The sequence below is a fragment of the Hetaerina americana genome, unplaced genomic scaffold (assembly GCF_022747635.1).
Source record: "Hetaerina americana unplaced genomic scaffold, ioHetAmer1.1.p SCAF_29, whole genome shotgun sequence".
Lineage (NCBI taxonomy): Eukaryota > Metazoa > Arthropoda > Insecta > Odonata > Calopterygidae > Hetaerina > Hetaerina americana.
This window is the reverse complement of record NW_027286863.1, coordinates 2,409,651-2,427,091: the sequence shown is the minus strand read 5'-3', so window position 1 is coordinate 2,427,091 and position 17,441 is coordinate 2,409,651. Positions and strand designations below refer to the sequence as shown.

At 40.6% G+C, this 17,441-nt stretch overlaps 1 protein-coding gene across 5 annotated transcripts in view; it reads right to left on the bottom strand.

The window, feature by feature from the left end:
• LOC139689887 (eukaryotic translation initiation factor 4E transporter-like) overlaps positions 1-17,441 on the bottom strand; it is a 125,681-nt gene that overhangs the window by 94,877 nt on the left and 13,363 nt on the right. For all 5 annotated transcript variants that reach the window (XM_071586992.1, XM_071586995.1, XM_071586997.1 and 2 more), the window contains exon 2: positions 487-563. In XM_071586992.1, the coding sequence (XP_071443093.1) occupies positions 487-563 (77 nt within the window). The remainder of the gene's footprint in view (positions 1-486; positions 564-17,441) is intronic.

Genomic DNA, 17,441 nt, shown 5'->3' with positions numbered 1-17,441 from the left:
ATTTAAAGAATTTCTAGGAGGAAAAGTTAATATTAAAAAAATATAATGAACATTCATCCCAAAATGTCCCACCCAATTAATATTGCCATTGTTAAAAAATAAAAGGAATAAGATAAATTCATGTAGACATTTTTAAAATTTAATGGTCCTAAGTAAGAACCATGACAGATAAATTAACTACCATAACACATACGCGTATATTTAAATATCAAATACCAGATGTGTATCAACTGGATTGTGAATTGTTGCAAATTGATAACAGAAACATTTTTGAAGTACGTAACAACCATTCATTCAGACAATTGTTTTTTTCTAAATTAAACTGGCATAATCTTGTGGGTAATAGTAATAATTTCTGCATTACTGATAAATAAATCATAACAGAACAAATAAAATCTACCAAGAGAAATCTCACTCATTACCAGGGCTTGCGAGAAGCACCCCAGTAACTTAAAGCCAAGAATAATGTTTATTCCCAATACTTGCCGATTTCTTATTTTCATCTGGAGATGAGCGATTTCCTTGGGAGACTGATACTGTCAGACCTACCATTTCTTCTTTTTCTAAATATAAAATAAAGAAAGACACTTTTAGAGAAGTACATTTGTAAATAATTTATTTATCATAATAATAGGGCACGCTTTTCACTGCATCAAAATGCATTGAACATTCGGGTACTCAATTCCGACACAAAAACATGTTCTCCGTCCCTAAGAATTCTTATAAAAGGTATGCACAGAACCAGAAAGATTTAAAACATCAAAAAACAATAAACATTTAATAACAGCTCACCGTTCGATATTAATGTCCAGGACAATTACCGGGGGGTTGAAAATATACACTCGTCGTAACTTTAAGAGTTTAAATTTAATAACACAATAACTCGCGCACAAAAGACAATAATATCCACAAGAAAACGAATAAAAATATATGTCAAAAATCAAAATATGAGTGTCACATACAATTGTCACCGGTAAAGGTGCTCATAAAATGGACAAGTTAAATCGCCCTCTTACAACTCACGAGAAAATCCTAGTGGGCATTAGAAACGACTGTCTCAATCCCTCCACCACTCATTTACCGTACACAATCGTAAAATCTGGCATTTTCAATTTAGAAAGTGAAACTTACCTTGATAAAAAATTAATGCACAATTCAAACTTTCACTAATATTATTACTTTTATTAGACATCATTCCGGTTTTTTACAAATCAGAACGCATTATGATACCAGCTGATCAAATTGAAGAGCGATATACGTACGCTCTTGGCGCGTAAAAATTCAAATCCTTTGATTACAATTGCACTTAAAAGATACAATTTCAAAATAACAAGTGAAGATTAAAGTTCGAGTCTCTAAAATAATGATATTATTCACATATAATGGGAGAAATCATTTATATTTTGTCATCAGTAAGCCACATATATGTACTATCGAAATTATTACCAATAATGACGCAAGATAAAATTTCATTTTTTTAACACAAAAGTTTCTGAAGATATTATAATAACTTACCTGTACACCTTTAGACACATTAAGAATTGGGTGTGGGCAGAGATCAATCATCGACTTAGCGGTTCTATCGCAATCGCATTAACAATACAAACTTGTCTCGTTAGTACCGTGCATATAACGTTATTTTCCAGCATCTAAACATTCTGTGCTCACTCTTTTAAAAATTATATTGCAACACATAGGAAGCTTATTAAATTTGAAAGCTAATTAAAGATCATGTGAGCATAATGAAAGGTGATTGTGCTCGCAGATTTACCTAACAAACCGACCTTCGAGTTGATAACTGTTTTGTGGTTTTTTATACTTTCTAACTCCCTTCATTCCACCCAACAAGCTTATATTTTTTGGCGTTGAATTATTTTTCTTTGGAGTTACTAATAATACAGAATTGAAATTAGCATTCCTCTTTCTTTTCGTGTTCATTTTGTTTTGAATCTGCACAGAAAAATATCTTTAATTTAATAAGGTAGTTGCGGCGATAAAATGATGGCTGATTACTTCGCGCTAACGATTAAACGTTCAAAGTAATAAAGCACGAGTTAATATTTAAAAGTGAAAAAACTTGTATAGAACTAACGTCGCAAAAGGCGACACAAAGTACGGCAAAGAGATAATGGTAGTGATTAGCATATGCATTTTAAATCGTGGCACAATAATGAATTCCTGAGTCTGCTTGTCAAGCAGGGTGCCGCGATGCCCTTGGACACCTGTCCTACCATTCTGTGATCGGAGGAAATGTCACAGCCAACAGAAATCGGTTAAGAAGGCGTATCTTTGGGGCTTTGTCAATTTTTTTTATTACATAACACCCTTAAGTAAGACCTGGTGCTTACCCGGCATATTTGCTTCATGAAGTTTTCTCGGGTCTACAACCGGGTCAGGGGTTCCATATTGGCCAATATGGAACCCCTGACCTGGTGGAAGACCCGAGAAAACTTCATGAAACATAGCACACCGCAAGCCACCTCTAGGCAGTGCGCGTGTGGCAGGGGGTGATCAAACACCAGACTACTTTTGACCCTAAATACTTTTCCCCACTGACGCGGTCGGACAACGTTATTCTAGACCCTCATCGTTTGTGGAAAAATGGCAACTTCAATCTGTTCTCCGCATGATCTCTCTAATTTTGCAAACAAGATCTCTCCTATTCTAGAACAATGGGACTAATAATAACCATCGATATCTTTCCGATATTTGACCGCCCGGAGGATCTGTTAGCGTTAATAATTTTCAGCAGACGTTCTAATTCCATTCTATGAAATTTCAATGATGGGCATCGGTTGGCGGGAATGATTTGATACGCTATCGGAGGCAATCGGTGAAACATTGGCGAGGACAGTTGGACAGAAGGAAATTAATAAGTTGGCATTTTCTAAACTGATGGTTACTCTTTCGCCTTCATCTTTTTTGAGTGAATTATCCGTTTCTTAGTTCCCAGAACCTCTCTGACAGTCGACCAAAGTGCTTAAGGATTCTCCTTTAAATGTTCTGCTTATCTTTTCCGCTTGAAATCGCTTAAAGCTTTCTGTAATTCCTTCATGGCATTCGTCCTAGGTATCTCATGATCAAAATCGACAGTATGCGAAAAACAATTGCGGCATTGTAAAAAAACCTGTGCACAAATAAATGCGTGCGTCCAAAAAATCCGCGGTGATCTAAACCTCTGAATAAAACTGTAACGGAACTGACGTAAATGACAGACGTTTACGAGGGCGCTTCAATAAGTACCTGTGTTAGAAATGAAGAAACCATATTTTCAAAAACATTTTTTCCCATTTTTCAACATAGTCCCCTTTTAGAAAGATACACTTCTCCCAAGGTTCCGACCAGTTTTTGAACACCTCCAAAAAATAGGATTTGTCGAACTCTCCAAAATACGCCTCTGACTTGGCGATAACTTCCTTGTTTGAGCTATTTTTCCCGCGAGCCATTTCTTCATGTTAGGGAATAAGAAAAAGTCGCAGGGAGCCAGATCGGGTGAATACGGGGGGTGCGGCAGCAATTCATAAGGTAGTTCATGCAGTTGAGCGGCGACAACTCCGGATCAGCTCGTTGTCCACCGTGAGCAATCGCGGCACCCATCGGGCCGACAATTTTTTAATCGCCAACTTATCATGTTAAATATTAATTGCCGTTCCGGCCGACACTCCCACGGCCTCGCACTTTCGTTCGTCGATCAGCGAGAATCATGGCGTGGACTTTTTGAATGATTCCCTCGGTAACCACGTCTGCCGGGCGTCCTGGTCGCTCCTCATCAAAAACAGATGTTCGCCCACATTTAAATTTCTTGAACCAATATCTAACTGTGGTCATAGATGGCGAAGTGTCCCCATAAACAGCATCCAACTTTGCTTTTATCTCCTCGCGTTTCTTCCCATCCAACAACAAAAAGCGAATTACCGAACGATACTACTCTTTTTCCATCTTAGAGAAAATCACGAAACACGTCTTACTCGAATGGCTGCCAAATCCAAACTAACCTTTAAAAAAGTCTGAAATTTGTGTTCGCCGTCGTTTGATAGATGGAAGCACGCGATGATAACATAAACTTCCCTCAGGAACGCCCATTGTCATCAAGCACTGGTACTTATTGAACCGCCCTCGTATAACGATCTTACAGATAATCTACCGTACTAAGACTGCTAGGGCTACGTAGACTTCAGTAAATCAGCATACATACTTATGTGTGGTGTGTGATTTAAGGGTTCGAAGAAGTGATCTAAATAGAATCACGGTTTCCCGAGCAACTACACTCTCGCAAATGTTTAGATCAACAGTCGAATAAATACTAAAACCAGGAGATCTTTTGTGGAAATTCCAATTAAAAATACCATATCCTAAAGTACGATTACCAAAGTACGAGGAACTTTCCTTCCTTCTCTCCCTTGACAAAGATGGCTAGGCCACCGAAAATTCGGCAATGTGTGAGTTTTTCTTTTCAGTGTTTTTGTTTGCTCGTGCTAACTTACTAACTCGTACATTGTTATTCACATCCGCGAAACTCGCAATATTCATACATTAATAAAACCATAAAGACTAATCAAACCGAAGGTCAGTTTGGTAGTTGAGTTCACCCAGTACTAAGCCCGACAGCGTGTGAAATTCACACATCAGGGTAGGGGTGCCAGCTCCTTTCCCTGTGCCGGTTATGGCTTCCCTTGGGTGGAGCTGCAGGCCTTGCCCGGGAATCGAACCCGGGACCTTCCGATCAGCAGTCCAACGCCCAGTCCAGTCCCACTGGACTACTACTCTACATCGGGTCCCTCTTCATCTCTGAGTACTTTCTTCCTCCCTTCATCCCGTCCAACATCCCTATCCTGTTCCTTCCCTTTCCTCGTTTGCCTAACATTCTCCCCTCAATTACAGTCTTCAACGTCCCACTACCGGTCAATACCCCCTTCATCCACTTTTCCTGCCTCCATTGGATTTCTCCCAACAAACCCCTCTCTTCGCCCACCATACCAAGTACTTCCTCATTTGTTTTCTTCCCTGTCCATTTCACCTTCTCCATTCTTCTCCACACCCACATTTCAAAAGCCTCCAGTCTAAGTCTATCCTCCTGCTTCAATGACCACGTTTCCGCGCCGTACATAGCTACGCTCCATATCAAAATTTTTATGAGTCTTTTCTTAATATCCATACTCAAGGTACATGTCATCAACTCCCTCCTCCTTGTGAAAGCCTCTTTGCCTAGCACAATTCTTCTCCTTACGTCCCAACTACTTTGACCGTGTTGGTCCAAAACACTTCCGAGATACGTAAGCTGTTCTACCTGCTCTATGTTTTGCCCTCCTATTTTAATATTTAGCTTAGCCGCCTTCTTTCTAGAATATATATATGGAAACATGGATGTCGCTGAGGGAACGGGCGGTCAAAAAGCAACATTTATAGAAGTGAAAAATAAAACCGCAAATGTCATTGACGAAAGGCGTTTTAGACATTTATTCAATAACGAGACTTTTAATGAGCTTCGGGAGAAATGAAAAAATGAACTGCTATAATTCTGGCTGTAAATTTACAGCGTCAACATAGAACACACAAGGAAAATGTTTTTAAATATCATACGGACGGGATGGAGAAGTTCATTCCACACATACGCAAATGCTATCAAAAGGAACAAATATGGTTGCGGAGTGTGTAATAATTGACAGGAATAGCACTACAAACACATAGCAATGAGCATACATATTGTAAAATTTATGGCATCGCTACTTTACGCTCAATAAACTATTCAACCAACAAGGAATAATCACAACAAGACACTTCTAAAACTGACTTAAATAATTGATGACCGATGCGAGAAATCAAAGACGGGTCCGAGTTTTTGATGAAAAAATACAACATCAAACCAATCAATCCGAGTCATAGAGTAATTCCAAAATTGAGAAAGTAATTCGCACTTGAAAGGGCAAAAACCTTAAACTTCACCGCACCACTGGAGTACTTTGGGGATGTGGGAAATGTGATGATCCCGTATTACATTCAACAATGTACGTATCGTCTAATTGCTGTGAGAGTTGTAAATAAAACTCATGTCTAACAAAAACGAAAGGTTCATTTCTTTAATGCGGTCCACGAGGAATTTTACAACACTTTCCAGATACGAGGCGAGTTCATTCATCATGGTCTTGATTCAAATTACTATCATTATTTTTCTAAGCCACAATTTCCTCGCAAATGGGGTTCACAAGGACTTTCCGGACAGGCAAGGCAGGGACGAGAGAGGCCATTCACGTGTCCAAGTAAATGGAAGAAAATACTTGAAACAGTAAATTCAGTTGTGTGTGCTACTTAATTGTGAAACAACAATAGTACAGAATAATTGGGGTAAAAAGCCATTTCTAAACAATCCTCGCAATTCTTGTTAAGAGGCAGGAGATATAAATATCATGAGGTTATAAATACTCAGTCGGATGGAATAAAAGCTTGAGAGAAGAGATTGTCAGACAGCAGCTTTTTCCGAGTTTTCACCGAAATCCTAATAGAATTTCTACATATTTAAAAATAATATAATATAAATAATACAATACACCCCACAGTGGTGACGACAAGTTTTCTCGTCATACACAGAAACGACACCCACGGCAGTTCGTGAGGAATACACCAATATTTTCACTTGCCAAAGTGTGCCAACTATTTGGTATCATCCCGAGAGAATAAATTCGAGTCACGGAGCCTCTAGGTCACATTCTAGGAAACAAATACAATTCTACACTCTTTGAATTAAGTGGTATACATCGTGCCCTTCGAATGAATTAGTCTCAGTAATGCGATTGGCGTATTTCTATGGCCCACAAATAACTTCCAGGGGTACCTGGAGTGGCAATAAGAGTAAAATCACTGGACAAATCAATTTTCTATTCTGAAAATGTGAATATGGCAAAATTCACTCGCAAGTATCACACATGGATTCTGAAGAGTAACGACCAATAAGAAATCATGGGCAATCTAGCCACATCACGATTGCTGGCCTTCGTGACATTCTTCATTGGCTGATCCAAGACGATATTTGACCACCCTCAGAGACAAGCTTTCTGAGACAAGCAACTGTAGTAGTCGTGGCAGGGTCTCGATTGTCCGAGTCCTTTTTTATCGAGTTTCCGCATTATCCGTGGAATAGAGGTACCCATTCGTATATATGATTAGTAATTATTTACCGCATCAATTACTGTTATTGGCCATGGAAAACCTTCCAAAATTACAACTAACCGAGAACAATATTTTGAAAATGAAAATTAAGAATAATATTTTCTTTACGATACTAATAATTTTGAAGTTACTTGTTTCAACATACATAATATATATCGGTGAGGAAATGCCATTTTGCCAAAATTTATCTTCGCGTATATAATCTTTCCGTATTAAGTATCTCCGATTATCTGAGTTGGCATGGACCACGTATCCTCCGATGACCTAGAATTAATGCAGTGAAATACTAATAATATTTCGTTCCCGGATTAGAAAATAAGAGTGCGACACACCACTGGCCACTCAAAATTGCAACACACACCGATTCTAAGAACTGATATATAGAAACATCGAGATGCTTACTACAGCGCTCGATACGTTAGCCTAGTTTCGTAGGTCTATTAAGAGTTCAAATTTGACTGGTATTATTTCGCATTGACGAAATAATGAGGCCGTCACACGGAAACAGGCTCACTCAGCAAAGAGCGGTGGGAAAGAGGGAGGGGTCACAGGTCAGAGCGGTTCAGGGCCTCAATTCGTACGAGGCTGGCGACCGACAGCTGATGTCCTTTGCACCATTTGGCATTTTTATGGAATTGAGGAGGGGTGGAGAGAAACCCGAAGCCGACATTGGCCAACTCTAAACGAAAGACAACAAAGGAAACATAATAAAACGCCAAAATCGACGAACGGCGCACTCCACTTGAAATACTCTCCTCCTCGAGGAACTCAAGTAGAAATAGGGATAAAATTCTGCCTCTTCCGGGATTCGACCCCGAGGCCAATGGGTGGGAAGCCAATGCACTAACAAAGTGACAACTTGATCCCGCTCCATATTTATCACTAGATCGTATTTCGATATGGAGCCAAACGGCGTCCATTGACGATCTTCTTGGCGCACTGCGATGTGGTCTCGGAGAAAAGGTTTTTCGTCCAAAATTGACCAAAATTACTTATTTTACAATCGAAACGAACGCATTGCACATTAATCAATAAAGCCCAAATTGTACGCGGACTTTTCTCCACGCAAAACAATCAGAGCCCTCATTACAATAAATGCAGTTCTTTCCCACGATTCTCGCGGCAATAGTCGATATATTGGTGCAAAATCGGAACGTCAAAAACACCGGCAATATGTTTCCAACTTTTAAACTGAAGTTACTTCCGGAAGAGGTTATTGCGGCAGGCTCTGAGAGCCCAATCTAAGCATCGCTATCGAATCATAAACTTGATCAAACGACCAACCAGGCCCTATTATTTATATTCCACAGAATAAAAACAACGGTAAATCAATGCACACACTCATAAATGAAAGACAACAAAGGAAACATAATAAAACGCCAAAATCGACGAACGGCTATTAATATTGAATATGCTGAAATATTAAAATGAACTTCCACAAAGTTGAGGCTGAAACTATTGAACTAATGCACACACTCATGTTAATATAAGGAGCCATCTATTTACATAGTTAGTAGAATTATTTTTTACGATCGGTGGTTTATTACGTTTAGTGTACCAGAAGTAATTTTTCGGAAAGGAAAAGATACTTCCACTATCAAAGAAAACAAGTAATCCGAAGCAAAACATAGCACTGTTTGGATCTTTTCCTGACTATTATTCAATGCAAGTCTCGTGAGTTGTTTAAACTTTTTTATGATCAATTAATAAAAATAATTACTTGATTGGCGTCGATGTAGTTGAATAATCATTTGTAATGACAGAAAGGGCAAGTGATGCATGTTCTTCCTGCCAAGCTTCATTGACTGAATCGAATATTATTCGTGAATGGAGAAGAACAGGGAGGGGGAAGGGATAAGTGACGGGGGAGGAAAGCGATATATTGTGCATGAAGTAGATAAAAGAGAGTCAGGTGTCATGGGAATCAATGTATATTATATGGAGAACATTAGAAAGTGGAATTCTCATGAGGAGCATAATAAGAGAAGTCCGTTGGCCAAATGCGTGGGTCCAGCGAAGGGGGGTTGCGGAAGAGCTCTCTGAAGTAAGGGAGTTATCAGAGTTAGTAAGTGAAGAATGAACGATAGTAGTCGACGGATCCTCGGAATGGAGTGCTGAAAATGAAATGAATGACAAAAAGAACAATACTCAATAGTTTTCAACTCACAGTTTTCTCGTCCGCGCAAAACTCTCGCACACTTGCAATCAATTCATTTTTAAAGCGCACGAAAACTCGGCACACGCAAAGGTGCAGGAGGGTGCACAAGGGTCGACAACTTATGCCCCACACGTCAAACTTGGCACGTGGCCCCGGATAAATACGAGGGTCATCCGGAATGTAGTACCCGTTCGTGCCGCATGAAGTGCTGACGACGCGAGTAGCCGCTGGACGAGGTCAGATAGCTTCAGTGGCTTGTCTGCCTTCTCTGAGCCAAGTTGCGTGACGCTAGCATTGCCTGTGTTGTTTCTGTGATTGTTTACAATGTTTAAAAAAATTGAGAACGCCGCCAGTTGTGAAGTGAGGGCAGTGATTAAATTCCTCAATGCAAGAAACGTTCGCCCATGTGATATTCATCGCCAATTAAAGGAGGTGTATGGAGACAATGTAATGGACGAGTCGTCTGTTCGGCGGTGGTGTCGCAACTTCAACATGGGGAGGGGGAACACACACGACGATGAGCGTTCGGGGAGACCGTCTGTCATTACAGACCAACTGGTGAGCTCAGTTGACGAATTCGTGAGGAACGATCGGCGCGTCACAATTGATGACATCTGTGAGAATTTTCCCAATGTTTCTCGAACAATTGTTCATGAAATTGTTAAACACCATCTGCATTATGCAAAAATTGTGCAAGATGGGTCCCTCGCGTATCTCAATGAGCTGGCGGCGAAGGACTATGCAGCAGGAATACAGAAACTTGTCACACGTTATGACAAATGCCTTAATTTGCTTGGAGATTATGTTGAGAAGTAGTTTAAAGTATCCTCTTTCAAATAAAATTTTTTATGTTTGTTAATATTTACTTTTGTGTCTTTATTTCACGAACGGGTACTACTTTCCGGATGACCCTCGTACAAAGCCACTCTAGTATCCAATTGAAGCTAATTACCGATGTTTGCGGGATGCGACTGCGTCAGAACGCCGGAGAGAGGTGAAAAAGGTTGTCGGCAGGTATTCTTAAAATAGCTCTTTCCTTTATGTTTTTGATCCCACGACTGATTTAGGAAATCTATCGAGTATCGAAAATACATTCAATAAGTTTGGGCTTTCTTTTCAGCAATTTTTCATCTTCCTGCTCTGCGCAGGACTTGGTCAACTTGGTCAACCTTCAAACTTCGTCTGCGGCACAACATTCGCATTGCTCCCGCTTCGCGTTCTCCACGTCGCTGCAAGGCCATGCTCCATTCATGCCGCTTCCTTCACTCCTCACGCGCTGTTTTATCTCGGTAACATTTTCGACTAGTAAAATACAGTATTTGACTGTGCTCTGTTCTTCGGTATTTGTTTCACCGCTGATCTTTCTTGTTGAATGAACTTACTGCCCCAATTTGATATTTCAGCCTCCTTCAGCTCCACCCGTGCAGACCATCATCTTCAAGTTGCACTATTGTATCACATCATCCACGCTGAGAAGCGTTCTTCCCAAATCACATTTATCACAGGCCTAGAATCGGAAAACGGGAGCTTGCAATCTTTTTTCTCCGTGGATACGCACCCCTGTTGAATGTCCCCCATTTTTCACTTCCTTCCTCATAAGTTTGGACGGCTCAGACTCTGAAGATAACGGGTGACTGCACATTTTTGCCTATTTTCTTTTTCCTGCCCCCTCGACACCAGGGTTGCAGTGTTTTTCTCCTTGATCCATTGCGTGGCAGCGGCCTTCCGCCTTTCCAGCCGCCGAGGCTACTTAGGCTGAGGCTATTCGTACTTACAAGAGCTCGCGTCCCGGTGAATCGCTTCGTAATAATTATAGAGCCCACTCAACCTTTTTTACCCAGTTTAAATTTTCAAACCAATGTTTCAATATACTCCAATCCCATTAATCCTGATGGCCCTAACCTATTCTCTTCGACAGAAGTAGTCTAGCGGTAAAAATAGCTTCCCCATATGTCCCCATTTTTCATGAAGACATATTGGCCTGAAGGTCATAATTCCATTGTTGTACTCTCCAATCTTCAGCAAATATTATGATCGAGATCATTGATGCATGGATACCGTCAGACTTGAGGCACGAAAATCATTGCGTACCCGCTCCATCCTTTAAGGTAGTAGGTATTAATGGTACCATAAAGGACATCGGATTTTCCCTGTTGAGTACATGAGTTCGTCTCAAAAATTTTCTCCACCATTTTGATATTGACGATACGTACACCCGATAACCAAGCTGATTAAAATTAGCAGATAAAATCCTCGCGAGCAAAACTCAAGCCTTTATAATTACTCGACAACTGCTTCGGGCGTCGAATGCCGAGCTAGCACCGCTGGCATTTTCCCGATATCTGCGCGATAAAAAATCGTGGAAACAAATTCTTTCTCTATTTTGATCGGGTGAATAGCTATTTTTTAAATGTATACATCACTAAAGGAACGAAAACACAGGACTTTATTTAAGCAATCACATACGTGAATGCATTAATGAATGCTCCAGCATACCCATTACAAAATTCAAAGTCATAAAAACATGAAGATGATCCGCATAGAAGACCTTTAATATACAAGTTAATTTCAAACAAATTTCAAAGTTTTTTAACATCACGCGGATTCGAAGAAGTCAAAACAATATAATACACTTATTTTAAAGAATATTACGCTTATTTTAAAGAATTAAATAAAATTTGGCCTTCGTGACTTTGGAGGGAAACTGAAAATGAGTGGGGTAACAATTTCACCATCAACACCCGCGGAATTAATCCTCGGATTTCTTCAACTGGGTTGAAATTCGTAGAGGGAGGATACACAAGACCAAGAAGCTTCATCGTAGTTCAATACTTCCCCTCTAGCCCCCTTGAAATTTATTAGAAAAACAAAAGTTCCTGGGGACATAATGCTTAGTGCCGCCTCGAAACCCACTGCCACACATCCTCTAGGCTACCGTGGCGGGCCGGACAGACCGAGAGAGAGAGCGCGCAGAGACACGAGGCAATTCCATTCTTAGGCAGCTTCATAGTCAACAGTTATCGGCGGAATACCAGCACGGTTTTCGGAAGGGTGGATTACGCGAGAAACCTTGTGCTTATTTATTCATATTTCTTTATATTAGTAGCCAGAAAGCAACCGCTAGGGTGTGTGGCAGGGAGTGAATACACACAAGAATAATTTTTCCTTATTTTGGTACCAGTCACCGCTGGGTATGTGGTAGGGGGTGAATACACACCAGACTAAATTTGACTCGAACACGACCCTACCGCGGTCGGACAAAGTTATTCTAATACCTCATTGTTCGTGGCAAAAATGACATCTTAAATCAATCTGTTAAAAACTCAATCCCTCTAATTTTATTGGCATGACCTCACCTACTGTAATACGATGAGAGCAATAATAAATGTTCAACATCACTGCTAGAGAGACATCCTTCCAATATATGCAGGAGCTTCAATCTGTAATTTAACCTTCGCCCCATGAGTGATTCCCAGCCTCGCTCCTCTAGTATTTTGGATACGCTACAAGTTTATCATAACAAAATTTTACACATCTAACTCCTTTACGCTGCACGCGATCCAATTCGGCAATCAATCCAACTTAGTGAGGATCCCATATACTCGTAGCATATTCTAAATGAGGCCTAACCAACGACAGATAACATTTCTCTTTGACCTTTTCATCACATTTACCAAGAACTCTTCAATAAATCCTAATTTTGTGTTAGTTTGTACACATATTCCCCGTATGTGTTTCACCCTGGAGAGATCGTGAGTAAGGGTAACGCCAAGTTATTTAATTGAGTCTACACATTCCATTTCGGTGTTCGCGATGCAGCAGGCGTTCGGGTGGGAATGGCTCTTTTTCAAAAACTTATCACCACGCACATTTTTAAGTTTATTGCTGACTGCCAGGTGTCGCACCAGCGTTGTATAGCATTAATGTCATCTGAGAACGCTGCTGTGTCCTCCCCAGCATCACGGATATCACGGTGAACCACCGCATTGTCGACGAATACACGTATCTTACTAGAGACTACGGAATCAATGTAGTTAACGTTAAGTAGGAATAAAAGAGGTCCGATAGCACTTCCCTGGGGAACACCAGAGGTAACTTCTACTGCAATTGAGCTACGTATGGGGATCGAGATGGTGCGGGGGCTAACGTACTGGCTTCCCACCCTGAGGGCGCGGGTTAAAATCCCGGCGGTGTTGAATATTTTTCAGAGGTATCTCGATCCCTACTTGAGGTGCTTTGTGGAGGGCACTTTGAGTGAGTACGCCGTCCGTCGGACGGGACGTTAAGCCGCGGACCCCTTGGCGCCTTTCGTAAAGAGTAGGCTAATGCCGACGCCGGGTTTCTCTCCACCCTTCATCCTTTCCTGTCCTTCCCCTATGGCGCAAATGACCTTAGCTGTCGGTCGCCTCCCCTCAAAACTACTACTACTTGAGCTGCGTAACTCCATCTATCACAATTCTTTGTGCCCGACCATTCAATAGTTTTTTGTCTTAAAAGTATTTAAACCAACCCCGGATATTTTTATCTATGCCACATGCTTCTAGCTTTATGAGTAGTTTACTATGAGGTAGAAGGCTTCCTTAAAATCTAGAAAAATCGCGTCTACTGGAGCATTTCTCTCTCCCGCAATAAGAATATCATGAGCAAAAAGCGCAAGTTGTCTCGCAGGATCTACCTTTTCCGAAACCGCGCGTATTTTATATTGATAACTCATGACTATCGAGGTGTCTCACGATCGAGCTAGCAACTACATGCTCCATAACCTTTCACGAAATGGATGGGAGGGAAATAGGTCTGTAATTGCTCGACCCCTCATTGGCTTCGTTTTTCAATATTGGTGTTACGCTAGCCATTTTCCAATCTCTGGGAACCTTGTGATCTACCAGCGACTTCTTAAATTATCATTATTTCTAGATACGGCGCGATTTCCGAAACTAGATCCTTAAATATACGAGCGGATATTAGATCGGGCCCGGAGGATTTATCAGGCTTAACATTTTTCAGCAAACGTTATATTTCATTACATGAGATTTCCATTTTGGCCACCGGTTGACCGGCATACTCTTTTGGGTTTAATACTTATAAATACTTGAAAATATCGGAGGCATGCGGTGGGGCATTGGTGAAGACGCTTTGAAAGAAGGAATTCAATAAGTAAGCCTTTTGCAAACTCCTGGTTACTCTTGCACCTTTCTCATTTTTCAGTGAATTAACACTTGACTTATTTCTCAGAACCTCTCTGACGCACGACTAACATGCTATCAGATTCACTTTCAAATTTTCCGCTCATCTTTTCCATTTGCGATCACTTCATGCTTTCCGGACTTCCTCTTGGCATTCGCTTTAGACATTTTGTAATCACAAGTAATCTCATTCTCTTTTCCGCTAGGGACATCATCCCTATGTTTCATCTTGGCGTGACAAGCCTTTGACGTCGCAATGCTTTTCTAACATCCGCGTTGTAGCATCTAGGTTACGTGTTATCCTATATAAATTTACGGAGAATGAACTTGTTGACTGCTAAACGCGTGATCTCCAGGAAGTGATTCCATTTATCCTAAGTATTTTGTTGATTACCATCTTTCTTAAAACTTGCAAATTGACTTTGTAGCACGCGCTTTAAGTCATTGAAGTCCACTTCTTTAAACAAGTAAATTTTCCTTTTAGGCTTCTCATTTCGGACCCCATGTAGCGAAAGCATTTTATGCGGTCACTAATTCCTTTTATTGTTTCTATAGTTGAGACTTTTTCGGTTACGTTCGTTGCTAAAAAACCAAGAATATTATCGCCCCGAATTGGGGAAGCGACAAGTTGATGCAAGGAGGTCAACGCAAAAGAGTTCAATAGCGATTCGCAGATATAAGTATTTGTCTTTACACCCCGTTCTAAAACTATACATATGTGCTCCAGCCACATGGGACATTAAAATGTCCACCGATTATAACGTCGCGATCACTGTGTAGGGGCAAAATACCTTGGATTTGATCTATTTCTAGTATTGAATTGTCTATGTCGACTGGCGGTCTGTAAAACGCGCATACATATATTCTATTGGAATGAGGACTTTTAACTGAGCACCAAACGATTTCCAAACCATTACCCGGAATTATCTCAGACCTGCTGATGCAATAATTTTTAGCTGCAATCAGGACACCGCCCCCTTTTCTATTACTTCCGTCATTTCTCTAAATGGAAAAGGATTTTGGGAAAATTTCACCGGCGGCTATAATTTTTATTCACGATATTTTTGGTTCGGGAGAAAACAATGTTACCGTGGACTTTAAGAAAGCTTTCGACCGAGTCTCATAGCAAACTACTCACGCTAGAAGCCTATGGTATAAATAAAAATATACGGGGTTGAAATAGAGACACTTCGAATGGTAAGGTAAAAAGGGAAGTCAATAGGCAGTGTTAGCTCAAATGCAGAAGAAGTTACTTCAGGTGTTCCCCAGGGAAGTGTTATCAGACCTCTTTTATTCCTTCTTCACGTTAACGGCGTTGATTTCATGGCTAATAGTAAGATAGCCCGATGACGCAGTGGTTATTTAGATGCCATAGTGCTGGGGATAAGGTAGCTTTATCAGAGAACCATTATGCAATACAAGGTTGGTGCAAAACTTGGCTATTAAAATTAAACCCAAAAAAGTGCGTGGCGATGAATTTTTTAAATATGAGAGCAATTCCCTTCCGAACGCCTGCTGCATCAGTAATACCGAAATAGAAAGCGTTGACTCGATCGTAGCTAAGGCGCTACTTTAACCCACGACCTCTCCTGGGTGTAACACATACGGGGGCAAGCTAAGAAAAAATTAGGATATACTAGAATAGTATTGCGTAAAAGTGACGAGAAAGTTACGAGAAATGTTATACGAGGGTCATCCGGAAAGTAGTACCCGTTCGTGAAATAAAGACACAAAAGTAAATATTAACAAACATAAAAAATTTTATTTGAAAGAGGATACTTTAAACTACTTCTCAACATAATCTCCAAGCAAATTAAGGCATTTGTCATAACGTGTGACAAGTTTCTGTATTCCTGCTGCATAGTCCTTCGCCGCCAGCTCATTGAGATACGCGAGGGACCCATCTTGCACAATTTTTGCATAATGCAGATGGTGTTTAACAATTTCATGAACAATTGTTCGAGAAACATTGGGAAAATTCTCACAGATGTCATCAATTGTGACGCGCCGATCGTTCCTCACGAATTCGTCAACTGAGCTCACCAGTTGGTCTGTAATGACAGACGGTCTCCCCGAACGCTCATCGTCGTGTGTGTTCCCCCTCCCCATGTTGAAGTTGCGACACCACCGCCGAACAGACGACTCGTCCATTACATTGTCTCCATACACCTCCTTTAATTGGCGATGAATATCACATGGGCGAACGTTTCTTGCATTGAGGAATTTAATCACTGCCCTCACTTCACAACTGGCGGCGTTCTCAATTTTTTTAAACATTGTAAACAATCACAGAAACAACATAGGCAATGCTAGCGTCACGCAACTTGGCTCAGAGAAGGCAGACAAGCCACTGAAGCTATCTGACCTCGTCCAGCGGCTACTCGCGTCGTCAGCACTTCATGCGGCACGAACGGGTACTACTTTCCGGATGACCCTCGTATGTCGTGCGTTAAGGCTTATTTATGCCGTCATTCGATAATATTATCATGAAATTAGATTGTTTGCCGAATTGGATAGAGTGCAGCATTGATGACCTAGATTTTTCATACGTTAATATAATAAACTTAGTAGCGTATCAAGATTATTAAAGGAACCAGGTTGTAAATCACCCACGAAGCGAATTACAAATTAAATCTCGCATATAACGGAAGTAGGTTTCTGTAGCGATGATCTTGAAAATGTATCACTAGCCCCATCGTACTAAGAGAGATCATTTCAATGAAACTAAAGACATTACGTGTTAAGCAGATTAATGATTTAATTTTTTCCACGAACGATAAGGGATCAAAATAACAATCAACCGCGCTACGGGAGGGAGGAGAGTATTTTTCTTTTTTCATTCTAAGTAACCTACCATGCGGTCATTATCTCATTAAACTTTAGACAATGCCCTCGTTACTAACAGCTGCTCTCATTTACGTAAAGAAGTATATCTC